At 44.2% G+C, this 27,785-nt stretch overlaps 1 protein-coding gene and 1 long non-coding RNA gene across 4 annotated transcripts; one reads left to right on the forward strand and one right to left on the reverse strand.

Moving 5' to 3' along the window:
• Positions 1-3,572: 3,572 nt before the first annotated feature.
• LOC139584788 (E3 ubiquitin-protein ligase Siah1) lies at positions 3,573-21,932 on the reverse strand. Of its 3 annotated transcripts, none has more exons than XM_071417006.1 (3): positions 21,737-21,931; positions 12,080-12,136; positions 3,573-5,424 (listed from the first exon to the last, which is right to left on the reverse strand). In XM_071417006.1, exons 2-3 carry the CDS (start codon positions 12,087-12,089, stop codon positions 4,574-4,576), a joined length of 861 nt encoding a protein of 286 aa, XP_071273107.1. In that variant the 5' UTR covers positions 12,090-12,136; positions 21,737-21,931; the 3' UTR covers positions 3,573-4,573. The 3 variants fall into 3 exon arrangements, with proteins under 3 accessions (XP_071273107.1, XP_071273106.1, XP_071273108.1); XM_071417005.1 differs by lacking the exon at positions 21,737-21,931 and adding an exon at positions 13,653-14,461; XM_071417007.1 differs by lacking the exon at positions 12,080-12,136 and having other exon boundaries at positions 21,737-21,932.
• On the forward strand, positions 20,961-26,492 carry LOC139584789 (uncharacterized). The gene is made up of 2 exons (XR_011676827.1): positions 20,961-21,074; positions 25,922-26,492. It is a non-coding gene; the product is annotated as an uncharacterized lncRNA (long non-coding RNA).
• Positions 26,493-27,785: the final 1,293 nt, after the last annotated feature.

The raw sequence follows: 27,785 nt of genomic DNA on the forward strand, positions 1-27,785 counted from the left end.
TAGGCTGAGAGAGGCTGGACTGAGGGCTTGTAGGCCTGTTGTAAGGCAGGTCTAGACATCACCGGCAACAACGTCGCCTACGGACACAAACCCACCGTCGCTGGACCAGACAGGACTGGCAAAAAGTGCTCTTCACTGAAGAGTCGCGGATTAGTCTCACCAGGGGTGATAGTCGGATTCTCGTTTATCGTCGAAGGAATGAGCGTTACACTGTACTCTAGAGCGGGATCGATTTGGAGGTGGAGGATCCGTCATGGTCTGGGGCGGTGAGTCACAGCATCATCGGACTGAGCTTGTTGTCATTGCAGGCAATCTCAACGCTGTGCGTTACAGGGAAGACATCCTCCTCCCTCATGTGGTACCCTTCCTGCAGGCTCATCCTGACATGACCCTCCAGCATGACAATGCCACCAACCATACTGCTCATTCTGTGCATGATTTCCTGCAAGACAGGAATGTCAGTGTTCTGCCATGGCCAGCGAAGAGCCCGGATCTCAATCCCATTGAGCACGTCTGGGACCTGTTGGATCGGAGGGTGAGGGCTAGGGCCATTCCCCCCAGAAATGTCCAAGAACTTGCAGGTGTCTTGGTGGAAGAGTGGGGTAACATCTCACAGCAAGAACTGGCAAATCTGGTGCAGTCCATGAGGAGGAGATTCACTGCAGTACTTAATGCAGCTGGTGGCCACACCAGATACTGACTGTTACTTTTGATTTTCACACCCCCTTTGTTAAGGGACACATTATTCAATTTCTGTTAGTCAGATGTCTGTGGATCTTGTTCAGTTTATGTCTCAGTTGTTGAATCTTATGTTCATATAAATATACACGTTAAGATTTCTGAAAATAAACGCAGTTGACAGTGAGAGGACGTCTATTTTTTTGCTGAGTTTATGACTGAATATAGCTGTTCCTGTTAGGGCCATTACTGGAGGGAGATAATGCTTGAGGGAAGTGGTGTGGGGAGTGGGATGACAAAGCAGCAGCAGGGTCAGAGAAGCAGTGGTCTGTGTTCCCCAGTGGATTGGGCTGGCAGGGTGCCAAAGTTCCTGGGGGCCTCTGGTAATTATGATCCTACAGAGCTAACCCTTCATTCACCGGCCAGAACACTGACGCCCCAGAGCCTCCAACCAGTACAGGGCTTCAGCTGGGGCGGCATGGGACTGGGAAGCGCACACACGACATACCATACTTAAAAATGCACCCCGCAGCACACACACACAACCCTAAAGACACTGACAGACCAGTAGGATTGCTGGCCGAGAGTACTTAGCACTTCTGAACAGTGCCGGCTGTAATTTGCAAACCAGTGGCGGTCGGTGCCGTTTAAGATGAGGGAGGACGATTATTTTTTTATGAGCATGGCCTTATTTCTATTACAGCATATTGGATGACTGTCATTCCTATTCCATTCACCCAGTTCAATGTAACATTGATAGGTTTAGGCTACTACATGATACTCAAATTTTCCCTATACACATGACATTGCTACAACTTAGCCTATAAATGAAAGTTTACAACGTAAGTGCACAGGTTCGAGAGAAAGATTTAAGGTGACATTCAATACCACCTTGCACACATCTAGCTGATTTAGGGTGTAATCATTAGTCCAACAGTTGCAAACAAGTTTCTATTGGACAAATTCAGGTATGTTTATCCCTATTTAAGAAACATTTTAACAGAATCGGTGGAATGAATACACCCGATCACATGCAAACAGTTCCCTTTCATAGCCATATACAAACAGCTTGTTTTATTCCTTCTCACATCTACGAGCTCTCTCACCTTTGCCCTTCGCTTGTGGACTTCAATGCCCAACACATCAGCTGTCTGTGACTAGGCGAAACAACCTTTATATCATAACCGCTATACACAGCCTTTATCGTTGTCACCATATTAGCTAAAGTAAAGTCCTAGTCAACATACCTAATAGAACTAACACATTAGTAAACCCACTACAATCATGCAGTACAGTCAGTAAGCAGTTACACCGGCGGCATTAAATTAGTAAAACCAAAGGCTTACTTTGCCTTCTAAGAATTCCAGTGTTGGATAGTCGTAGCCAGCTAGCTAACATAGCATCCCTCTGTTTGAGCCGGGTATTTGAGTTGGCTAAACTAGCTAGCTGCATTTGCTAGCTAAGTGAAGAAAAAATATCTATATATATATATAGAGCTCTTGCTACTCCATTTTGGAAGAAATTAATTTGTTCAAAATGTTTAACTGTTTTTCTCTCTTTGAGTCAACTACTCACATTTTATGCACTGCTAGCTAGCTGTAGCTTATACTTTCAGTACTAGATTCATTATCTGATCCTTTGATTGGGTGGACATGTCAGTTTGTGCTGCAAGAGCTCTGATAACTTTGGGAGGACGTCCTCCAACCTTTCATAATTACCGTGGAAGTCTATGGAAGGGGGTGAGAACCATGAGCCTCCTAGGTTTTGTATTAAAGTCAATGTACCCAGAGGACGGAAGCTAGCTGTCCTCTGGCTACACCATGGTGCTACCCTACAGAGTGCTGTTGAGGCGATAGTAGACATTTCAAAAGTGTTTTTGTCAATTGTTTGGTGATGTGAATATAGTTTGTATAGTTTTATCTAGAAAGGATAACTTAAATCTTAAACTGTTTTTATGAAATCCCTGAGGATGGTCCTCCCCTTCCTCTGAGGAGCCTCCACCGTTGCAAACCGATTCTACATGTAGAAACGACGGGTGGTCCCTATAATACACAGCGCCGACAACAAGCGAACAAACAGACGGTCAGTCTAGTAGTGAGAGTTGTCCTTAAGCCTTTGATCAGCCATTCTTTTTTTCTGGATCAAAATGAGCCTTAGGTGGTGCACGTGGCCATTGGTGCAGATACCAAACTAAGATTTGGGAAGCCCTCTTGGCTACAGATAATTTTAAAAAGGTAATTTCTTGCAATTCCACACATTTGGTCATGGGTGGAGAGAAAATGTGCAGTATTAAAGCCAAATTTATGCTATGGGTTATGCCGTGTTCTTATGCTGAGTGAGTAACAAAAATCATCAATGGGGCCCCACGCTATGACAAAGATGCATCATTTTTAGATTCTACATGACTGTCTAGCTTTTATTTGTGGTTTTTATTTCTCAAAGATAATCTTATTTAAAAAAAAATATCCATCATCTTTCATACATACTTTATTTGGTGTTCGTCAAAGTTCACACTGAACTTGCCATTCCCCCTCCCCATTGTTTTTTTTACTGTTTAGACTTTTCTATGCAGAAAAAAAAAAATGAGTAAAGCCATTTGACAAGGATAACGTGGTAAGATGGGAGGATAAGTGTGTGGTTGGAGTAAACCCCTGCCAAGAAATTATGCTGTAATTGTGCTGTTGCCTATAGCAGGTGTTAAACTTTTCCAGCTCAAAATCTAAAATGAGAAACTTACTGTCCTCCCATTACCCAAATGAAGAGGAAAGTGTGCGACTATAGATGTATTCTCCTAACTCGCAGCCCACCTCCCACATGCCCAGGGAACACTTTGGGTCTCACCCCATAGTTAAACCCTAGCCAAGAGAATAATCACAGGGAAAGGGGAAATTGCACAAGGTATGAAAAAGATAGATTTATTTAATGACAAAATAAAACAAAAATAATGGGACCAGCAACAGTTCTACGTATCCAGAGATGTTTGGCTTTGCATCACCCACTCCTCAAACAGAATGTAGACAAAGACTGACAAAACGAAGAGAAAAATCTAATTTACAAAATAAAATACATTGAAGTCTTCGAAAGAACGACACAATTTATCTACAAACACTGAAGATTAGCCACAAGGTTACAGCCTTTTTCATTCATTAAAAGTCCTTACAAAAAAATGATAATGATAATCTCCATTGAACAATAATAATATAACTGTAGAAATTGTCCCCATTCCTGGTCAGATATTCAGTGGTTTAGGCTAAAACTGTTAGACTCCAGAGAGACCAAACTAGCTTTGTCTCAGCCAATGTCTGTGCACACAATACCAGGACCTTCTCTTCTCATCCAATGAGGGGGGGGGGGGACAGAACTAAAAACCAAAACAATAATGGAACTCAAAAGAAGTTAGTTTCACTTTCACTAAGCTGAAATGCAACATCTTCAAAAAAATAAGTTATTTTTTATTCCCCATCCTCCCTCAAATTGACTCCTCCCACAGTGTCTATCCCCTGAGCCCCTTCTGCCAGCTTCCCTCTGCAAAGAAAGACTGCAAACTGAGCCCACCTGTTGAAGTGTGTGCTCTGGGTTCAAGGGGCAATGCTGGATTATTCTCAGAACATTAAGGTAAAAAAAGGATACCTTTACTTTAGTTACAGAACTAATATTGTAATGAAGCTTAAAATTGAATCCCATTGTTTTCATCAATCTAACCGATCTGAACGTTCTAAATCACATTGTTCGAAGACAACAGGTTCCCTGGGAAAGATCCTGCCCCCCTCCAAACCCCCCAGGTACAACTCCAGGTGTCCTGTAGTGTCTGAAATGTGTCCGAGTATGTGTGTGTGAGAGAAAGTGTGTGTGTGTGTGTGTGTGTGTGTGTTAGTGGCTGTCCACTTGACAGTCCTCAGCACATGGATATGGTGACGTTGATGCCCAGGTTTCCATTCTCAGCGAACAGCTGCGCGATGGAGGTGTCAAACACTAGGCAGTCGCTGTTCATAATGGCAGTGGCGATGCCCTCGTGGATGGAGCGGGGCGTGGCCTCCCAGGTGAGCCGTCGCCGGTGCCCGTTGAGCTCCAGGCGGTAGGCAAAGTTTTCAGCCTGCTTCCGCGTGCCGATCAGCTGCACGATGGCAAAGAATTGCTGGTGACCGTCGTACTTCTCCTGCTTCTCCAGGACCAGCATGAAGTGGAATCCGAAGCAGGATTGCATCATGACCCAGTCCACTGCCCCAGGCAGGTTAATGTCCGTGGCAAGGAACACGATGTCCTCGCCCTGCAGCGTGGTGATGGATTTGTGCTGGTGCATGAGGTGGGGCATGACCGCGTCCAACGAGCCCTGCCACTTACAGGAGGCCCCTGGGCAGGGGCAGGAGTACGGCCGGAACTCACACAGCTCCTCGTGCTCTGCCTTGTCTGTGTGGGGCAGCGTCACCTCGCAGCCCGACGACGCATACTTGCAGGGAAACAGCACAGAGTTGGCCACCTTCTCCATGGCCAGGTTCCTGATGGAGCCCAGTGGGCCCCGGCAGGTGGGGCAGCAGGTGAGCTTGGGTCGGCAGTTGCTGCAGACCAGGTGGCCGCTCTGGCACTGCAGGATAGGGGGCAGCACATAGTCGAAGCAGACGGGGCACTCAAACAGGCTGGCCAGGTCGCTGTTAGAGGCCGTAGTGCCGGACAAGGTGGGGACGCGCTGGGAGGGGGCACACTTGGAGGTTCCTGTGGGCAGCGCTGTGGCGGTCTGGCGACTCATTTCTGTAGAGAAACAGGGAGAACACGGGTTAGAGACACAACAGGATAATAAATTAACTATACATTTGGTGTGGAGACAGGAGAATAGGTGAAAGTAGTGAGGACAAACGTAATGGTTTCCATGAGGCTTGACCAATCAGATTCTTAAACCATAGTCATGGTTCATTCACAAGCACAAAGGTCATGTGGGCTATATGGTAAACTACAAATGTTCTGAAGAATATCATGTAACAATTTCAAACGGAATGGAATTGTGTGTAAAACAATGATGATCTAGTACAGGAACTCTGACCCTACGAGGTACGGACTACTGCTGCTTTTCTGTTCTACCTGATAATTAATTGCACCCACCTGGTGTGCCAGGTCTGAAATCAGTCCCTGATTTTAAGCAGTGGAACAGGCTTCAGGGTCCAGATTTGAATTTGAGGGGTCTAGTATCTTGGAAAGACTAACATCGTGCTTTATTTTTTTTTACTGTTCATGTGTACCGGTAGTTTACTGGCAACTGCCTTCTATTCATACAGGAAGAGCGGGTAGGGTAAAAATAGTTACTCAGTGCAAAGGATTCTAACCAGAATCATTGAAAAAACAGAAGAGTACATAATGTACATGCAGCAGACAGTGCATAGTATTCAGACCTTGTCTTTTTCCACATTTTGTTATGTTACAGCCTTATTCTAAAATGGAGTAGTTTTCCCCATCAATCTACCCACAACACCCCATAATGACAAAGCAAAAATAGATTGACATTTTTGCTCATGTATAAATAAAAACATTTAACATAAGTATTCAGACCCTTTACGCAGTACTTTGTTGAAGCACATTCAGCAGGGATTACAGGTGTTCATCAAGGATCTCTCTGTACTTAGCTCGGTTTATCTTTCCCTTTATCCTGACTAGTCTCCCAGTCCCTGCCACTGAAAAACAGGTTCTCCCATCTCCACAGAGGAAATCTGGAGCTCTGTCAGAGTGAGCATCGGGCTCTTGGTCACCTCCCTGACCACGGCCCCTCTCCTCGATTGCGCAGTTTAGCCGGGCGGCCCGCTCTACGAAGAGTCTTGGTGGTTCCGAAATTCCTCCATTTCAGAATGGAGGCCACGGTGTTCTTGGGGACCTTCAATGTTGCAGACATATTTTGGTACCCTTTCCCAGATCTGTGCCTCGACACAATCCTGTCTCGGAGCTCTACGGACAATTCCTTCGACCTCATGGCTTGGTTTTTGCTCTGACATGCACTGTCAACTGTGGGACCTTATATAGACAGGTGTGTGCCTTTCCAAATCATGTCCAATCAATTTAATTTACCACAGTTGGACTCCAATTAAGTTGTAGAAACTTCAAGGATGATCAGTGGAAACAGGATGCACCTGGGCTCAATTTCAAGTCTCATAGCAAAGGGTCTGAATACTTATGTAAATAAGGTATTTCTATTTTTATACATTTGCAAACATCTCTAAAAACCTGTTTTCAAAAAAGAAAAAAAAAGTATTCTAAATCAATTTTAGACGGCTGTAACGTAACAAAATGTGGAAAAAGTCAAGGGGCCTTTCGCCCTCTAGGAAGATGTTCTCTGTTGACACCCAGAGAGAGAATGGCATGTTCTTCTCTTAGCACAGCCCCAGTACAGTGGGCTGGCTGGGACCTCCAGGCAGGCAGCCCTATACACTGATTGGCCTTTCCCTTCCTCCCTCCGAGGGTCAGCCTAGAGGTTCTGTGATATGCCCATCTGTCTATAAAGCCTGACCAGCGAAGGGCAAGCACAGAGCTTGGAGGCTATTTTTGGCCCGGGAGAGCAACACAGATTCATGGTTGCATAAAAAAAAAAAAAAAGACTCCATACGGCAATGTGGACTAGGATAGATGCGAGAGCAGAGCACTAGTTTGCTTCCTGTCAGCTGTTCCCATGGTAACAGGCTGCAGTTGAGGCCTTTGTGGATGGGACGGCCCACCGAGTGGAGGGAGGGCTGGATTTTCCCTGGGCCTGGCAGGAGCTGGGTGTGACCCCACCCCTGGCCCTGCTGCTTTATATAACCCACAGCACAGCTCAGAGACAGGCAGGAAGACCGCCATGATGGAGCACTGTTCTCCAGCCAAATAAATACATGTGAAATGGAGGGAAATGACTGATGGGAAGCAGAGAGAGGGGGTAGACTGGGCAGCAGAGCTGTGCATGTACAGTTGAAGTCGGAAGTTTACATACACTTACGTTTGAGTCAATTAAACTCGTTTTTCAACCACTCCACAAATTTCTTGTTAACAAACGTTTTGGCAAGTCGGTTAAGACATCTACTTTGTGCATGACACAATTCATTTTTCCAACAATTGTTTACAGACAGATTATTTCACTGTATCACAATTCCAGTGGGTCAGAAGTTTACATACACTAAGTTGACTGTGCCTTTAAACAGCTTGGAAAATTCCAGAAAATTCTGTCATGGCTTTAGAAGCTTCTGATAGGCTAATTGACACCATTTGAGTCAATTGGAGGTGTACCTGTGGATGTATTTCAAGGCCTTCCTTCAGCCAAGACCTCAAAAACAATTGTAGACCTCCACAAGCCTGGTTCATCCTTGGAAGCAATTTCCAAATCCCTGAAGGTACCACGTTCATCTGTACAAACAATAGTAGGCAAGTATAAACACCATGGGACCATGCAGCCATCATACCGCTCAGGAAGGAGACGCGTTCTGTCTCCTAGAGATGAACGTACTTTGGTGTGGAAAGTACAAATCAATCCCAGAACAGCAGCAAAGGACCTTGTGAAGATGCTGGAGGAAACGGGTACAAAAGTATCTATATCCACAGTAAAACAAGTCCTATATCGACATAACCTGAAAGGCTGCTCAGCAAGGGAGAGGCCACTGCTCCAAAACCGCCATAAAAAAGCCAGACTACGGTTTGCAACTGCACATGGGAACAAAGATCATACTTTTTGGAGAAATGTCCTCTGGTCTGATGAAACAAAAATAGAACTGTTTGGCCATAATGACCATCGTTACGTTTGGAGGAAAAAGGGGGGAGGTTTGCAAACCGGAGAACACCATCCCAACCGTGAAGCACTGGGGTGGCAGCGTCATGTTGTGGGGGTGCTTTGCTGCAGGAGGGACTGGTGCACTTCACAAAATAGATGGCATCATGAGGAAAGAAAATTATGTGGATATATTGAAGCAACATCTCAAGACATCAGTCAGGAAGTTAAAGCTTGGTCGCAAATGGGTCTTCCAAATCGATAATGACCTCAAGCATACTTCCAAAGTTGTGGCAAATGGCTTAAGGACAACAAAGTCAAGGTATTGGAGTGGCCATCACAAAGCCCTGACCTCAATCCTATAGAAAATTTGTGTGCAGAACTGAAAAAGCATGTGCGAGCAAAGAGGCCTACAAACCTGACTGTTACACCAGCTCTGTCAGGAGGAATTGGCCAAAATTCACCCAACTTACTGTGGCAAGCTTGTGGAAGGCTACCCGAAATGTTTGACCCAAGTTAAACAATTTAAAGGCAACGCTACCATACTAATTGTGTGTATTGAAACTTCTGACCCACTGGGAACGTGATGAAATAAATAAATCATTCTCTATTATTCTGACATTTCACATTCTTAAAATAAAATGGGTATCCTAACTGACCTAAGACAAGGAATTTTTTACTAGGATTGAATGTCAGGAATTATGAAAAACTGAGTTTAAATGCATTTGGCTAAAGTGTATGTAAACTTCCAACTTCAACTGTAGGTGTCATTAAGGCTGCCTGTGACCACATCTGCTTGGATAAAGCTCCACCTATTGATGGGCCTCTTAGCAAGCTGCTCTGGACACACAAGCAACATCTGTGGACCAAATTAGCACAGAACACAACAGGGCAAAGCCAAGACTCACAGGGCTAAAACAAGAGCTATGTGTGGGTGCTGAGAAAGCAGCTTGTTGAGATGGAACAGTTGCACTTGGTGGCTGCTGTCTGGGCTATAAGTGTGTGAGGTTTAGTACGTGTGTGGGCGTGAGTGAGTGAGCACTTTAGTAGGAATAGTCTGCAGTGAGGGTAACAGTATCTGCCTGTGTGTGGGTTGCTGCAGCCTGCATGAAGGCAGTGATGTGCTCCAGAGCAACGGGGAAAATGGAGATGCAGACAGCTCTTTAGTCTGTCTCTAGGAGGCTGGAGGCTTTGGCACCAGCAGCCTCTATTTTACTCCCTCGTCCCAGAGTCTGTGCTGCCTGCCACAGTGTCTGGCTGGATGCAGACTAGTGTTGTCACAATACCAGAATTTTGACTTCGATACCGATACCAGGTTTAGTATCACAAAAAAAGCCATATTAGCCAGTCACAGAATGGTACTTGATCCAGCCCAGAAAATGTTCTGTTCAATCATTGGGCATCTTGAGTTCAGTATCATTACATTCTATTTTTTTATAAATTACTTTTTATTTTTACGCCAGTCAATACAATGAAGGATAATTAACATTTACATCTAAAGGTCGGATTCTGTCAACATAGCCTACTCGAGGCACAGTTCAGATTAAATAGTCACAAGACCAGAGAGTTAAGGACAGTGCCTGTTGCGCACCGCACATCAATCACCTTGAATCTGAGCAGAGGCGGTCAGCATTTTGGAACTATTTATTTATCCATACTTAATTTGTTAACTTGGACGTTTGTCATTTTATGAAGCATGTCTTCCCTTGTTTCAAAGTAGCCTAGCCAAAATACAACCTGATGAGACTGATGTTCTCATTAATTGCATTTTGGAACATGTGCAGCCATGTGCACATTGTTGAGCTTTATAATATGAAGAAATAAAACTATCAACATTAAGCTAAAGGGTCTGCTCGGTTGCATCAGCCTCATTGCTTTTTTTTAATGTCCAGTGGTTGTATGAATTTTGGCTCTGCTGTCTGTTTTGAACGTATATATTGTTTTTATTGTTCCAGGGACGACCTTAACTTAGATCCCTAGAGGGAATCATTTTGTATAAAGTATTTGGCTGTAATTGTAATGTTGCAATATTTTACAGGCTATCAAGGGTGGCCAACCATAAACTAGGTAAATCAAACTATAACCCAGGCCTATCCACAATACAGGTGAATGAATATTTACTAAGGAGTGTGCATGCATTGAGTTATTGAGCTTGTTTAGCTGATTTTGTGTGACTACAAATGACAAGGCAACAGTAAACACGTCGTCCCCCACGAATGATGCAGCGGCCTTTGGGAGAGACGGAATAAGTGAATTAAAAGTTGTGGCGGCAAACAGCATATTTCACATTATGGTTTGCACATTATCACAAACAAAGTACTAGGGTAGTGAATTGATGTTAGCTTTAGCTGTCAGCCAGCAATGGAAGTTTGCCTACAAAGCTGGAAGCTACCGGTATCTTCTTGCATTGTAAAGTGTTTTAGCGTGTATGGACATTGTTTTGCAAACAGTATAAGAAAGCAGTTTCAAAATGTCTACATGCCATGTTGCATTCATTTTTCACGTGTTAGCCTAGACTCCCAGTGCAGGTTAGCAATGAGTCGGCTGCACTGATACACAGGCTTGACCTGTGAGACACATTTGACAGAAGTACTGAAAGAAACCAATTCTAGTAGCGAACCATATTTCATGTTCTAGTATTGAAAAATAACCTAATTTTGGTATACCGTGCAACACTAATGCAGACACCCATGGGACTGGTGCCATAATGAGCATAAACACTGCTCTGAGAGTACGCACATTGGTGTGCCTGCAGTGATTCCCACTGGAGGAACCGGCTACATGAGTATTTCTCCTACTGAGGAAGAGGATAGACATTCATGATTGAGAACTAGGGCGTACAGGCCAGAGTAAGAGCAGCTGAGCGGAGGCCACTGCAGAGATCAGAACAAAGCACGTTCACCATAAATAGTGGAAATTATCCCAAGACTTTAGGGCCCAATGAACACTTGAAACAGCCAGGTCTTGTGCCTCATTAAACATAACGTCTAAAGAACCATTTGACATCGTAATCATGCTTTTCTCATGCTAATGGTTAAGAGGGCAGAATGACTTTTGCTGAAACGAGCAAAACGGTATCTAAGAGGGGAGCAGGCTAGCTACTAGACCTCTGGTAGGACTAGATGCGCAGTCAGAACTGTCTGTTTTTTGCTGTAGGATGGGCTGACTTGTGGTGCTAGTGGAAACTCTAGAGGTCATGTCTTTACACAGGAAACACAAGCGGTTGTACCTGAATCACTTCAAGAGATGGGCCTAGCACTCCACCATATTTGAATTTCTTATTTATGTTCATACGTAGTAACTACGTTTAGGGGGGGGGCAGGTTCTGGTCAGGCACATGTGAGAAATTGAGTGGCAATCAAACAAGAGGGAGGTACAGACAGTAGGTTGGGATTAGGTCGTGTTAGGACTCTCTCCTCCCGACCCTGTGTTGGGAAGCTGGGGTGAATGGCACACGAGGACGAGACGCTCAATATGTCCCTCCAGATGGAGAGGAGTTGATTACTAAACCAGCTCAGGGTGATGACCTCTCCTCCGTCTACCAATCATACTCACTGAAACTTCATTAGATGACCTCTACAATCCTACTAACACCTCCCCTGCTTTATCAAACAAGCTGCTTCCCCTGGGTTAACCCAAACACACACATGGAAACAGACAAACACACGAGAAAGAGAAAATGTTGCTTGCCTTCGTCCATAAGATTCCTAAATAAGGCTTTCTTCTTCTCTTGAAATGTGGGTAACTCTGAAAGGGGAGAGAGAAGAAAGGTTAACTAGTGGAGTAAAAACAATTCTAAGATATTAAGTCAAATTGAGCTGAGGTAGCCATTGAAACACATCAATCAGCATCACTGCAGTCTCAGAGTTCTGTAAAGGCCCATATGCCCACCTTCTGTTCTCTGCAGGGCGACCATTCAGGGCTGGTCGTGGTCAACAGTTATAGCTATAGTATGAAGGTGGACATGTGTTGGGGACTGACTCGGACCTCCCCAAACAGCACAGACACAAATTAAGTGTTAATCAGTGAGTTGTGGTAAAACAAATGTCATGGCTAGAGCCATATTAGCTAGAGTGCCAATACTGAGCGCTTTTGGCCTCACACATTCCACTGGAAACCCACAGCTTCCATCATGCAATGGGTTAACACTACTAATGCAAAGTACATTACATGGAGCATCGATTTCCCTCTTCAGTCTGTTCTCAGCACAACCTTTAGGCCTACTATCACATTACAACAACTAGAACTGGCTACATCCTAACTGACACTAACATGGAAATATTTGACTAAAATCAGTCCACTGATTGAGGTTTTGATTGTGGTCCTCTGTAGCTCAGTTGGTAGAGTATGGCGCTTGCAATGTCAGGACAGTGGGTTCGATGCACGGGACCACCTGCACGAATAATGTATGCACAAGTCTGTAAGCCGCATTGGATAAAAGCTTCTGCTAAATGGCATATAGTCTTAATATGGATCCAAATCTATGCACAGAAATGGTCAGATTTGCTGTTTTCTCATTTAGACTACTTCCGGGGTCTAGCCCATTTGTTGAATCATGTCGTCTTAGTATAAGGGTAAATCTATGAATTCACGGCACTACCTCGTTAAAATATGACTTCTCTAGGATGACGGCCAATAAGGAGCACCAGAATCTAGCAGATGTAGGCTAAACCCAAAACAAACACCATCATGTGTATCAGCAGCTGCCTCCATGTAGGCGCCTGGCTTTGAGTAAGCGTGGCCTAGTAGAGGCGGCGAGTCTCTGCCTGCCCCCTTTCTGTAAACTCCGGCTGCTGTTTACTATCAAACACGCCGTCTGCATGTGTCCTCCACACTGCTGCAGAGGAACACACACCACTTCAAAGCAGCATAACATCCAAAACACAACAAACAGAGGGAGACAACGACAGAGATGGCAACCATGACAATTGTTCGGTATGTTTGTACAGAGGGTCAGAAAAACAAAAGCATTTCTACTTAACAAAACATTCTCCACTCATGTCCAGTCTCTCACACCCCTGCATATACAAAGTATCAAAAAAAAAAAAAAGCCCTGCCCTTCTTAGGATCTGCAGTGCCTTGCAGAAAACAAAGCCATGACTGGACAGAAGTGAACACCAGTAGGTATTTATGACACCACAGTTGCACCCCAGGTATAGGAGGCACAAGGGGAAAGGGGGGGAAATATTCCAACAGACATTCTCACAGAAAATAAGCAGGGGAATATTTATGAGCCACCGAGTGTGCAAATAGGACATTTTACCTTTAGGTTTGTTGGCGGTTGTTCTAGAAGCTATGCATGTGAAGAGCTTGAGCACCCCCTTCCATGAGTTCATGGGCTGAACATTAGCTCTGCCCGACATAGGGAGAGTGTGAGAGAACTCTTCATCGCGGTTTTTCCATAGGAACAAAAACAGCCCATAACAGAGGGCAGATCCTTTCCCGTCGCTCTCCCTAGGTCTCTACTTAAACTCCCATCAGAAAACAGAAGTACTACTGCAGTCAGAGCCTGGGGGTCCAGGGCCAGACACCTTGGCGGGCTGGACGCATCAAACAGAGCCAGAGACTCCGATTCAGGCACTTCTTTCACCAGCACGGCAGAGGGCAGGAGGCTGGAGTCTTAAGAGCCAAAAATCCTCTTTAAAGTGCAGCCCAGGAAAAGGCCAAGGAAGGGTGGAGGAGCCGCGGGTAGGAGGGGCCCAAATAGAGATGTATTTTTATTTTTTAAATAACACGTAGCTGTAATCCAGGAATGTTACACAAGTATACCCAGCTCCGCGCCGAGCAGGCAGCCCAGCCAGGGAGACACGGAAAGAAATGGAGCACGTTGAAGAGGAAGCTAAAGAAACACTGGCAGTGTTCTTCCCCTGAAAGCCCTAGTCGAGGTAACCACTCCCTGCTCGGTCACTGTATCTTCTGAGTGATCCAGTCAGTCAGTGGAGAAGGCAGCCGCTCTAGGCAGAGCGAGGCAGGTAGTAGGGTGAAACAGACTGAGTCCTGGCTGAGCACCATAGAGCAGTCCCCCTTGCCTGATGCCTGCATTGCTCCCTGTAGGCTAAGGAGTCCAATGTCAGACTGGAGAGCGCATGCTCACGCTCTCCCCCACCCTCTTTCTGAGGAGTTGGGCCCTTCTCAGATTACAGCTCTGGCAGCTCCACCTCCAGCTGGGCTAACACCGTCCTGCCTGCTTCCCTCCCTTCCTCTGACCATGCAGACTAGACAAAGAAACTGGAGAGAGTCGAGAGCTGGAAAACACACAAGTACCCTTACTTAGACTCAGTGACGCCCAGTCCCAAAACAGCCTCACAGTGGACACCCTAATCACAAACACAGGTCAGAGTATACATTAGCACAATATTCAGAGTTGATACCAAAAATACTTCATAACCTCAACACACACTCTCTGAGCATGGACAGGGCAGTGACAGTCATGGAATTTTGGATGACTTATTGGTCATTTCCGCAGTCACCGTTGCAACCATTTTCTCCTCTGTTCCTGAATGCATGTGTTACTGCTGCAGGGAGGGGGTTGCCGCCCAGGCAACTATACTCATTTGCTACAACACCTTGCTTGTTTCAGGCAAGGAGCAACAAAGTTTGATCACGTTATAGAGTCCATGTTACAGCAGAAACGGACTCAAACCGCACAAATTCCCAGGCGTCCCGTCTTCAGTTCGTTCCAAACACACACAAAAATGGTTCTGCCGGTTATTTTATTCTCATTATGGTCTGCACCCATAACTGTCAGGTACAGTTCTTCAGGAATTGTGCCAGCCCTAGTCATGAAATGTGGCAATGTAACCGTTGTAGCTACTGTATCTTGTCTAAATCAAATAGACTTCCAATTAAATTATTCAGAGACATGCCCGGTCTTTGAGAACAATCCTTAGAAGTCAAAGTACAGGTATTATAGAGGCCATTGGTCTCTCAATCATTCAGACAATCTAACTTAGACCAAATGTGTCGAAATAGGTTTCAGCAACAGGTATATCTTAAAATCTCATTAAGTGCTAGAACAGCAACAATATTTGACCATGTATTCTATACTGACCTCGTTACCAACCTAACAATACTAATAAACTGTCAATAGACTAACTAGGCAGAAGGCACATTCACTGCCCTTTCCTCCCCTCCCTGAGTAACATTTGAAAGTTATGTACTTGCTAGATTGGGATAAGATTGTTAGGTGAGACAACGTAAGATGAATGCACTAATGTAAGTCGCTCTGGATAAGAGTGTTTGCTAAAATGTACAGACAGACATCCTTTTTTTATTTACCCCCCTTTCTCCCCTATTTCGTGGTATCTAATTGGTAGTTACAGTCTTGTCCCATCGCTGCAACTCCCGTACGGACAACTCCCATACGGACTCAGCCGTGCGTCCTCCAAAACACAACCCAGCCAAGCCGCTTCATGACAACGCCCACTTAACCTGGAATCCAGCCGTACCAATGTGTCAGAGGAAACACTGTACACCTGGCGACCGTGTCAGCGTGCATTGTGCCCGGCCCGCCACAGGAGTCACTAGTGCGTGATGGGACAAGAACATCCCTGCCGGCCATACCCTCCCCTAACCCGGAAGACGCTGGGCCAGTTGTGCGCCGCCCCGTGGGTCTCCCGGTCGCGGCTGGCTGCGACAGAGCCTGGACTCGAACCAGGATCTCTAGTGGCACAGCTAGCACTGCGATACAGTGCCTTAGTATACCTCTCTGGCCTCCCGAGTGGCGCAGTAGTCTAACTACTAAAAGCAGGAGCATATTCTTTGGCATCCTATAACAGGCTGGTGAACAAAAGGTTACTCAAAGAGTCAGGTGCCAGGCAGAGCACATAAAACAGCAGGCAAAAGGGTAGCTCATACAGTTGTTCTTACAGTATAATGACTAAAGCCACATTTACAGTAATTTGGATATAGCCTACCTCTTGGTTTAAAAGAATATTCATTAAAAAAAACCTTGTCAAGCTTATTACTAAAAAGGGAGGGAAGTGGCACATGCATTTCCATCTTAAATGTGTCATAATATTTATGCTACATCCAAGCTGTAGACACCTGCAAAAGGACAGGATGCATAGAACTCGCAGCCAGCAGGATGCAAAACAGGTAGCCCAATGAAAATGTACCATGGGTCTACCACAAAGAACACACCTTGACAATAATACTGAAAGACACTGACAAAGGCATTGCAGTAGTCTGATCAGACAGAGGGGACTAGCCTATTTTCACTCTTGAATGCATCCACAGAAACACACCTTCCATGTAAACAGCTGCAGTGACAACCCACTCCACCTACTCAAAGCAAGCACAGGCAACCCTCCTCCAATGGCAGAGTAAACCAATACACAACTCTCCTCGCCTAACAAGAGGGAAAAATAACAACTCATCTAGAAGCAAGAACACAAATTAACTAATTGTTTTACTGACAGAGCAGGAAACTATGCCGTCCACAAACATAGCCATTAGCTAAACACAGTTTTAGATAGCTCTAACATTTCAACTGCAAAAAAAGTAGCCTGCTTTGTGACACCCCTTTCGCAAAAATATAATATTCGTTTTCTATATGCAGAGGTTTGCTCAACCCCAGAAACAGAGTATTTATTCACTCAACTTCCTGGTATACAAGAGCAGGCTGGGCAAAGCAGCCAACTCACCCTGGGCAGAAGAGCATTATAAGCAGAAGCATGTGTTGCCATGGAGAAGTTACATTGAGGTTTGGAATCTGAAGGCAGAAACACGCACCTTCAAAAATCCAGCCCGCGCTTCTGCAAAACACACACGTCCAGTAGCATGTTCATTAAGCCAATCTATGATGCAGGAGATGGATTCTGATTTAGAGAGAATTAAAATAGAGGCAGACAGAGCACTTGCAAAGGACATAGAATTCCCTCACTGTTTGAGAGCCAGTGAGTGAGTTACCAAACTGGACCTCCTGCTGCTAGAGACAGCTGTCAGCCTGTCACTATGTTCAATTCACTATGCATGTGCAGCTGCCAGCAAGTCAGGTAGCAACAGGACAGGCTACTACAGTCATGAACCAGGCAGTCAGCCATTTAATTTATTAAACCCAGGCCAGTCATAAGACACCATCAATACTGGCAGTCGTAGGTGCATTGTTTCCAACCAACAGATGCCTGAAACAGTAGTCCTAAAAATAAGGTTATGCTTTGGCTAACTAAATCACACAAGGAAACGGTTCTCGTAGTTGATACATTGGACATGAGATGGATGCAGTGCACAATTACATCCAATCAAGGACCTAAGGAAATCAGAAACAATTCTGCAAGTAGTTTATCAACAAATCACAACATACCTACACTAGCTCGATTTGCAAACAGCTCCTTTACAACCAGTTTCCTTGAAATACGTAGACATGTAGCTACAGAATGTACACCTGATAATGTGATATAACCAAAGATTTTTGGTATCCATTACTGGGCGTTACAGGTTGGCCTATACAAAACCTTGGTATTGGAGATACATGTTTGGCTGAATCGAACGAATGTGGTATCTTTTAAAATGTCAGTGTCCCGTTGCATGTGGTTCGTTTTCACTTAGAAAATGCGCCATTACTAAAATAAATAGGTTTCTCCATGGCGCGGCCATCTTGTCGATTTAAAATCTTCTATCACTGATCGACATATGTCAGTGTCATGACATGCAACACTTTGGGGTGGACCCACCTGTCTCAATCAATGAGAGAAGACTTGAAAATACAAGATGGCGGCATGTATACTTTGGGATTACGTCGAAGCAAAAAATGTAATTCAATAAAGTAGCTTTTTTTATACAAACGATCCACCTGCAACTGGACATGAAGATTTTAGAAGATACTTTTGGCCATGTAGTGTATGTGGAAACCTATTCAAATTTGTGGATTTGGCTACTTCAGCCACCCCCGTTGCTGACAGGTGTATAGAATTGAGCACAGCCATGCAATCTCCATAGACAAACATTGACAGCTGAATAGCCTGTACTGAAGAGTTCAGTGACTTTCAACATGGCACCATCATAGGATGCCACCTTTCCAACAAGTCAGTTCGTCACATTTCTGCCCTGCTAGAGCTGCCCCAGTCAGTACTGTTATTGTGGAAACGTCAAGGAGCAACAACTGCTCAGCCGCGACAGGCCACACAAGCTCACAGAACCGGCCTGCGAAGTGCATAATTTAAAAAAATAAAATAAAAAATAGAAGAAAGTAAAACGCCTTCCCTCGGTAGCAACACTCACTACAGAGTTCCAAACTGACTCTTGAAGCAATGTCAGCACAAGAACTGTTCGTCTGGAGCGTCATGAAATTTGTTTCCATGGCAGAGCAGCCGCACACAAGCCTAAGATCACCATGTGCAATGCCAAGCGTCGGCTGGAGTGGTGTAAAGCTCACCGCCATTGGTCTCTGGAGAAGTGAAAATGTGTTCTCTGGAGTGATGAATCACTCTTCATCTGGCAGTGCACAAAGCGAGGTACATACAGAAATGGTTTGTCAAGAATGATGTGGAAGAACTTGACTGGTCTGCACAGAGCCCTGATCGCAACCCCATCGAAGACCTTTGGGATGAATTGGGACGACTGCGAAACAGGCCTAATCGCCCAAAAGTAGTGCCTGACCTCACTAATGCTTGAATGGAAGCAAGTCCTTGCAGAAATGTTCCAACATGTAGTGGAAAGTCTTCCCAGAAGAGTGGAGCCTGTTATAACAAAGGGGGACCAACTCCATTTTAATGCCCATGATTTTGGAATGGGACGTTCGACAAGCAGGTGTCCACGACAAGCAGGTGGCCAAACATGTAGTGTACATGTTTGGCCGAATCGAGAACGAAGACAGTATCACCAAGTTAAAGTTGGTAGTACATTTTCTGTACTACACCAAACAGTACCTATCCTTTAATGCCCAGTAATGGATACCAAAAATCTTTGGTTATATCACATTATCGGGTGTAACAATCTGTAGCTAGTTGACATGTATGACTCGATAAAGTAGCCCGAGTTACATTCTCCATTTTAAATTAAAATCAGCAGCCAGGTAAGACGCAGACCATCAGAAGGACGCCGCATTGGCACATTCAGCAAACCTGATCTAAGACAGTGGATATTCGTCAAATCTGTCATGATTGATGTATTGTAACAGGCCCAAAATGTGGTTACTAATGTACGATTTGGATATTTGGCTGCATAACATTTAGAAGTTGTCCCTTTTCTGATTTAGAAGAAATGCCTGCTAAATGCTAACTCCCATTAGTATAAGTTGGTAGCATAGCTAGCATACAGAAATCAGGTGGTGGTAGTCAGTCATTTTTAACTGTAAAGAACTTGATTGGTGACAACATGAACATATATTGGGGTTGACAGTCATACAAGCATTATACTATATTTTTACCTCAACTACAGCCTACATGTTGGTTAATTTTGCTGGGGGAGCATGAGGAGATTCAGGATCTTTCCTCCACGCATTTCCATGGTTTTGGTCGACCTCTTTATCACATCCATTTTACTCGGCCATTATCAATAAAATGTCAATACAGAGTTCGATTTGGTTTGTAGTTGTCAATGGTTTTTGCAGAGCTGGGGTACTCATTGCCCCCCAGCACCGCTAAACCCCATTGACAACTACGTGCCATTTAAGGGATTTAAATTAAGGTTATAACTATTTGGTTAACGTCACCTCTCGAAGAGCATAGTAAGAACTACACATTAACAATTATTCCACATTTAGCCATCTAAGAGTTATACAGCAAGTAACTGCATGCTTTTCACAATCAGTAAACATCAACTGATCATGTAACTTCAGAGACCTATCTAGCTAAGCAAACAAGATGTCATTAGGTTGCTTCATTAGAGATGAGGCTTTTGGAAAGGGCTTGACCTCAGCAAGTCTTCCTTCTGGGCAAAGTTGTCAGTTGGACTACTGCCATCACCACTATAAATAGCAAGCAAATCAAACAATATTTGGATATAGCCATCTAATTTATCCCCTGAAGGTGAGCTTGTTAACTAGCCATATTGACGTGATATGTTATCAGCTAGCTATCCAATCTGATGTGGTCCATCAATCAATGTGGCCTATCATGTCTGTCAGCACCGATTCAACACTAAAAAACAATGTTGACAGGATGGGAAATTAACCTAAACCACTCATACTTTCCAGGTATAGTTGATTTTTATATCACTCAAATATCCAATTAATGGTGGCATTTGAGAGATATATCGTGAGGCTCCACTCACATACTGTATCTGAAATTACATAATATATACTTATCATTAAAATCATGCTATATCTGCGCTACTGTTTTGCATGGGATTATTAGAAATGTGTAGTTCTGACTAGGCTCTTCAAGAGATGATATACAAAACCAAATAGTTAACATTTATTTCACAATCCCTTGAACGGCACGCAGTTGTCAATGGTTGCTCTGCACCGTATTGTGATGTTTTATTGACATGTATATGTATATTTTCAAAGGAAAATAGGCTATATTTTCAGTTTAAGATTTATGGATAAACATGGGATTAGGAAAATAAAGTAAAGGTTGACAGAGGTGATGCAGAACCTGCCACATATGATTGGTACAACTAGTCTACAATCAAATCAGGCTGGAACGCGCCCATTCATGTCAGCGTAGCACTGACATCGCTAACTTCAGACATGTTTGACATTCAAAGACAGCGCTTTTGCAAACAGGTGCAGGGTTGCAAGGTATGTATATTCAACTAACTAGCTATGGAGGCCCAGACTCTGCGAACAAATCTGCTGAGACGATGTCGTCACCATAGCAAACGTATGCGCTAACGTTAGCGTAGCTAACGTTACAACATAAACAAATCAATGTTCGCTAGCAGCTAGTTATCCAACATTGCTTCACAAAACCGCAAAATGTTCACTTGCTGTGTAAACTAGGTAAAGTTAACGTTAGATGACAAATTCGGTAAATTGCATGAGTTGAGCCAATTTTGGCATGGCATGGGAGCCAGCAATCTTACTAGCTAGCTACTGTAACGTTAGCTAGTTGTTTAGTAGTAGAGAGCGCGGCCTACCCGAATCGTGTAGCCAAAACTGGGCAGTTAGCTAACATTAGTTAGCTACTGTACTGTAGCTAGGTCAGAACACCTAACTAGGTACAACAAAGCCTCCCATGTGGTGACCGGAATTATCACTTAACCATCCACATATCTAGTTAGATAGTGTACCAGATAATTTAACGTTAGCCAGCATATCTAGTTTACGACGTGAAGTAGCTAACGGTAACTATCTAACGTTAACAGTTAGCTGAACTCGCTATTATGAAGATGGCTATGTAACAACGTTAGCATCGGTGTTGTTTTTCGAGTACATCCCGGTAAAACATCCGCACTACTTACCTTGGATGAAATGTCCTTTTTATATTGTAGCTAGCTACTGCGACGTAATCCACAAGGGATTCCACTCCAATTCTACAGTCCTTCACTCTTTAGCTACAGTGTTTCCACATTCGCGTTGTACTGGAGACGAGACGACTATCGTCCAAGTACTCACCGGTCTCGTGACCGCGCACAGTTGTTGAAATAGTTTCTCACGAGAGCGGCGCAAAGGAGCGCGCGCTTTATCTACATGAATGCACTAATGGTTGTAGTAGGCGTCATGAAAAAATCTTTACAGTATCCAAACAGTAGCAGCTAATATGGTATTCTGCTTTATTTGTGAGCTTAATCTACCACACTCTGTATTTACTTGGGCTACTAAACCACTCATTATCCTGTAATGGAACCACAGTAATTTAAATTGAAAAGTGGAAATGGAATTTTAAAAAATAGGCCTATGGCTATGCTGTGTTAAGGTTGGGTAGGCTACTTTCTAAATGTAATCCGTTACAGTTACAAGTTACCTGTCCAAAATTGTAATCTGCAACGTAACTTTTGGATTACCCAAACTCAGTAATGTAATCCGATTACTTTCCCCTTAAGAACGGGTACAGACCTATATCTATCCTACCCTGCCTTTCTAAGGTCTTCGAAAGCCAAGTTAACAAACAGATCACCGACCATTTCAAATCCCACCGTACCTTCTCCGCTATGTAATCTGGTTTCCAAGCTGATCATGGGTGCACCCCAGCCACGCTCAAGGTCCTAAACGATATCATAACCTCCATCGATAAAAGACAATACTGTGCAGCCGTGTTCATTGACCTGGCCAAGGCTTTCGACTATGTCAATCGCCGCATTCTTATCGGCAGACTCGACAGCCTTGGTTTCTCAAATGACTGCCTCGCCTGGTTCACCAACTACTTCTCAGACAGAGTTCAGTGGGTCAAATCGGAGGGCCTGTTGTTCAAACCTCTGGCAGTCTCTATGTCGGTGCCACAGGGTTCAATTCTCGGGCCGACTCTTTTCTCTGTATACATCAATGATGTCGCTCTTGCTGCTGGTGATTCTCTGATTCACCTCTACGCAGATGACACCATTCTGTATACTTCTGGCCCTTCTGTGTTAACTAACCTCCAGACAAGCTTCAATGCCATACAACTCTCCTTCCGTGGCTCCAACTGCTCTTAAATGCAAGTAAAACTAAATGCATGCTCTTCAACCAATCGCTGCCCGCACTTGCCCACCCATCTAGCATCACTACTCTGGACGGTTCTGACTTAGAATATGTGGACAACTACAAATACCTAGGTGTCTGGTTAGACTGTAACCTCTTTTTCCAGACTCACATTACGCATCTCCAATCCAAAATTAAATCTATAATTGGCTTCCTATTTCGCAACAAAGCATACTTCACTCATGCTTCTAAACATACCCTCGTAAAACTGACTATCCTACCAATCCTTGACTTCGGTGATGTAATTTACAAAATAGCCTCCAACACTCTACTCAGCAAACTGGATGCAGTCTATCACAGTGCCATCCGTTTTGTCACCAAAGCCCCATGTACTACCCACTACTGCGACCTGTATGCTCTCGTTGGCTGGCCCTCGCTTCATATTCGTCGCCAGACCCACTGGCTCCAGGTCATCTATAAGTCTTTGCTATGTAAAGCCCCACCTTATCTCAGCTCACTGGTCACCATTGCAGCACTGACCCGTAGCACGCGCTCCAGCAGGTATATTTCATCACTGGTCACCCACAAAGCCAATTCCTCCTTTGGCTGCCTTTCCTTCCAGTTCTCTGCTGCCAATGACTGGAACGAATTGCAAAAATCACTGAAGCTGGAGACTCATATCTCCCTCACTAACTTTAAGCATCAGCTGTCAGAGCAGCTCACAGATCATTGCACCTGTACATAGCCCTTCTGTAAATAGCCCATCAAACTACCTCATCCCCATATTGTTATTATTTTTTTGCTCCTTTGCACCCCAGTATCTCTACTTGCACATTCATCTTCTGCACATCTATCACTCCAGTGTTTAACTGCTATATTGTAATTATTTTGCCACTACGGCCTATTTATTGCCTTACCTCCCTAATCTTACCTGATTTGCACACACTGTATATAGACTTTTCTATTGTGTTATTGTCTGTACCTTTGTTTATTTCATGTGTAACTCGGTGTTGTTGTTTGTGTCGCACTGCTTTGCTTTATCCTGGCCAGGTCGCAGTTGTAAATGAGAACTTGTTCTCAACTAGCCTACCTGGTTAAATAAAGGTGAAATAAAAATAAATAAATAATAAAAAATAGGCATTAGAAGAGGACAAAAAGGATCCATCAAACACATTTGATGTGTCATCATAGTGGTCTCTGACTTGTGGTCAGACTCGCTCAGGTTCAACATACTTAAACTTTGGGCTTTTTTCAATGCTGAATTGAATGTCATTGAGAAAACAGAAAGATGTCATAATCTATTTTTTTGACAAACATTCTTTCTGAATTTGAAAGTAGTCCAATAAGTAATCAATCAATCAAATATATTTATAAAGCCCTTTTTACATCAGCCAATGTCACAAAGTCCTATACAGAAACCTAGCCTTAAACCCCAAACAGCAAGCAATGCAGATGTAGAAGCACAGTGGCTTGGAAAAACTCCCTAGAAAGGAAGGAACGTAGGAAGAAACCTAGAGAGGACCCATGCTCTGAGGGGTGGCCAGTCCTCTTCTGACTGTGCCGGGTTGAGATAGTTGCCTGTCCAAAATAATCATCTAGTTTTTTTAAAGTATCTGTAATACATTACAGCTAAAATATTGTAATCAGATTACAGATACTTTTGAAAAACTAGATGAATACTTACTGTATTTCTTTTAAATTTAGAAAATATGTTTCCGAAAAGAAAAAAATGACACCTTTCTGTTTTCTCAATGACATTCAATTAAGCATTGAAAAAAGGGACAGGTTAAGGTTTTGTTCCACCTGATCATCTGACCACAAGTCAGAGACCCCTATGCTGACACACCAACTGTGAAGCGTTACTCTGGACCCTGATCTCTCTTTTGACGAACATATCAAGACTTTTTCAAGGACAGCTTTTTTCCATCTACGTAACATTGCAAAAATCAGAAACTTTCTGTCCAAAAAGGATGCAGAAAAATGAATCCATGCTTTTGTTACTTCTAGGTTAGTCTACTGCAATGCTCTACTTTCCGGCTACCCGGATAAAGCACTAAATAAACTTCAGTTAGTACTAAATACGGCTGCTGGAATCCTGACTAGAACCAAAAAATGTGATCATATTACTCCAGTGCTAGCCTCCCTACACTGGCTTCCTGTTAAGGCAAGGGCTGATTTCAAGGTTTTACTGCTAACCTACAAAGCATTACATGGGCTTGCTCCTACCTATCTTTCCGATTTGGTCCTGCCGTACATACCTACACGTACCCTACGGTCACAAGACGCAGGCCTCCTAATTGTCCCTAGAATTTCTAAGCAAACAGCTGGAGGCAGGGCTTTCTCCTATAGAGCTCCATTTTTATGGAACGGTCTGCCTACCCATGTGAGAGACGCAGACTCGGTCTCAACCTTTAAGTCTTTACTGAAGACTCATCTCTTCAGTAGGTCATATGATTGAGTGTAGTCTGGCCCAGGAGTGTGAAGGTGAACGGAAAGGCTCTGGAGCAACGGACCGCCCTTGCTGTCTCTGCCTGGCCGGTTCCCCTCTCTCCACTGGGATTCTCTGCCTCTAACCCTATTACAGGGGTAGAGTCACTGGCTTACTGGTGCTCTTTCATGCCGTCCCTAGGAGGGGTGCATCATTTGAGTGGGTTGAGTCACTGACGTGATCTTCCTGTCTGGGTTGGCCATGGCGGAGATCTTTGTGGGCTATACTCGGCCTTGTCTCAGGATGGTAAGTTGGTGGTTGAAGATATCCCTCTAGTGGTGTGGGGGCTGTGCTTTGGCAAAGTGGGTGGGGTTATATCCTTCCTGTTTGGCCCTGTCCGGGGGTATCATCAGATGGGGCCACAGTGTCTCCTGACCCCTCCTGTCTCAGCCTCCAGTATTTATGCTGCAGTAGTTTATGTGTCGGGGGGCTAGGGTCAGTTTGTTATATCTGGAGTACTTCTCCTGTCTTATCCGGTGTCCTGTGTGAATTTAAGTATGCTCTCTCTAATTCTCTCTCTCTTTCTTTCTCTCTCTCGTAGGACCTGTGCCCTAGGAGCATGCCTCAGGACTACCTGACATGATGACTCCTTGCTGTCCCCAGTCCACCTGGCCGTGCTGCTGCTCCAGTTTCAACTGTTCTGCCTGCGGCTATGGAACCCTGACCTGTTCACCGGACGTGCTACCTGTCCCAGACCTACTGTTTTCAACTCTCTAGAGACTGCAGGAGCGGTAGAGATACTCTTAATGATCGGCTATGAAAAGCCAACTGACATTTACTCCTGAGGTGCTGACTTGCTGCACCCTCAACAACTACTGTGATTATTATTATTTGACCATGCTGGTAATTTATGAACATTTGAACATCTTGGCCATGTTCTGTTATAATCTCCACCCGGCACAGCCAGAAGAGGACTGGCCACCCCTCATAGCCTGGTTCCTCTCTAGGTTTCTTCCTAGGTTTTGGCCTTTCTAGGGAGTTTCTCCTAGCCACTGTGCTTCTACACCTGCATTGCTTGCTGTTTTGGGTTTTAGGCTGGGTTTCTGTACAGCACTTTGAGATATCAGCTGATGTAAGAAGGGCTATATAAATAAATTTGATTTGACACCAAATGCGTTTGATGGATCATTTTTGTCTTCTTCTAATGCCTCTTCAGAGCAAAGTAATCCAAAAGTAACTGAAAGTAACCAGATTACATTATTGAGTTTGGGTAATCCAAAAGTTACGTTACTGATTACAATTTTGGACAGGTAACTAGTAAGTAATGGATTACATTTAGAAAGTAACCTACCCAACCCTGTCAGTTAGCCTATTATGACTCATCTCAACCAGACTTCCCCTATATTTTTTATTTTTATTTTACCGTTATTTTACCAGGTAAGTTGACTGAGAACACGTTCTCATTTGCAGCAACGACCTGGGGAATAGTTACAGGGGAGAGGAGGGGGATGAATGAGCCAATTGTAAACTGGGGATTATTAGGTGACCGTGATGGTTGAGGGCCAGATTGGGAATTTAGCCAGGACACCGGGGTTAACACCCCTACTCTTACGATAAGTGCCATGGGATCTTTAATGACCTCAGAGAGTCAGGACACCCGTTTAACGTCCCATCCGAAAGACGGCACCCTACACAGAGCAGTGTCCCCAATCACTGCCCTGGGGCATTGGGATCTTTGTTTAGACCAGAGGAAAGAGTGCCTCCTAGTGGCCCTCCAACACCACTTCCAGCAGCACCTGGTCTCCCATCCAGGGACTGACCAGGACCAACCCTGCTTAGCTTCAGAAGCAAGCCAGCAGTGGTATTGCCCTCTCTCTCTGTCTTGTTTACTTGGTTTCAAGGACATGCAAATGATGTACACGTTTACTTCAAACAAAACATTAGCCTCTGCAAGTGCAATACAGGTCCTGTTAGTTAATGGAAGTTGGAACTCTTGGATCTGGAATTCATTGCACACTCATTTTATACATTATTTCTGTGCTCTTTCCAGCTGAAGAATTTGCCTGCTCAGCCACTGACAGGATATTACATCAGTGTTGGCAGCTTTGCAGCAGATGGAGGCACTATAGTCTGAGGCTTTGTAACCCCTCCCTTGGCTTTAAAACCAGGTCGTGAAGTGAGGATAATACATGTACAGTTCATAGCCCTTTTAATCTGAATGAAGTGACACACAACAACAAAGATAATGAATAGCTTACTGTAGATACAATTCTGGTGACCTGGGGACAACGGTCGGATCAAGCATAAATGGTCTCTTAGTAGCCTGTAATCAGTTTAAATACCAGGTAACAAGTCTAGCGAATCTAAATATTCTTATTCGATCCAAGTTTACTCTGCACACAGTGCTGCTGCAAATATTTGTGGTTGTCTGCAACAACAAAACAAGCTGAACTGTGATGTTCCCC

The sequence above is a fragment of the Salvelinus alpinus genome, chromosome 9, assembly GCF_045679555.1.
Source record: "Salvelinus alpinus chromosome 9, SLU_Salpinus.1, whole genome shotgun sequence".
Lineage (NCBI taxonomy): Eukaryota > Metazoa > Chordata > Actinopteri > Salmoniformes > Salmonidae > Salvelinus > Salvelinus alpinus.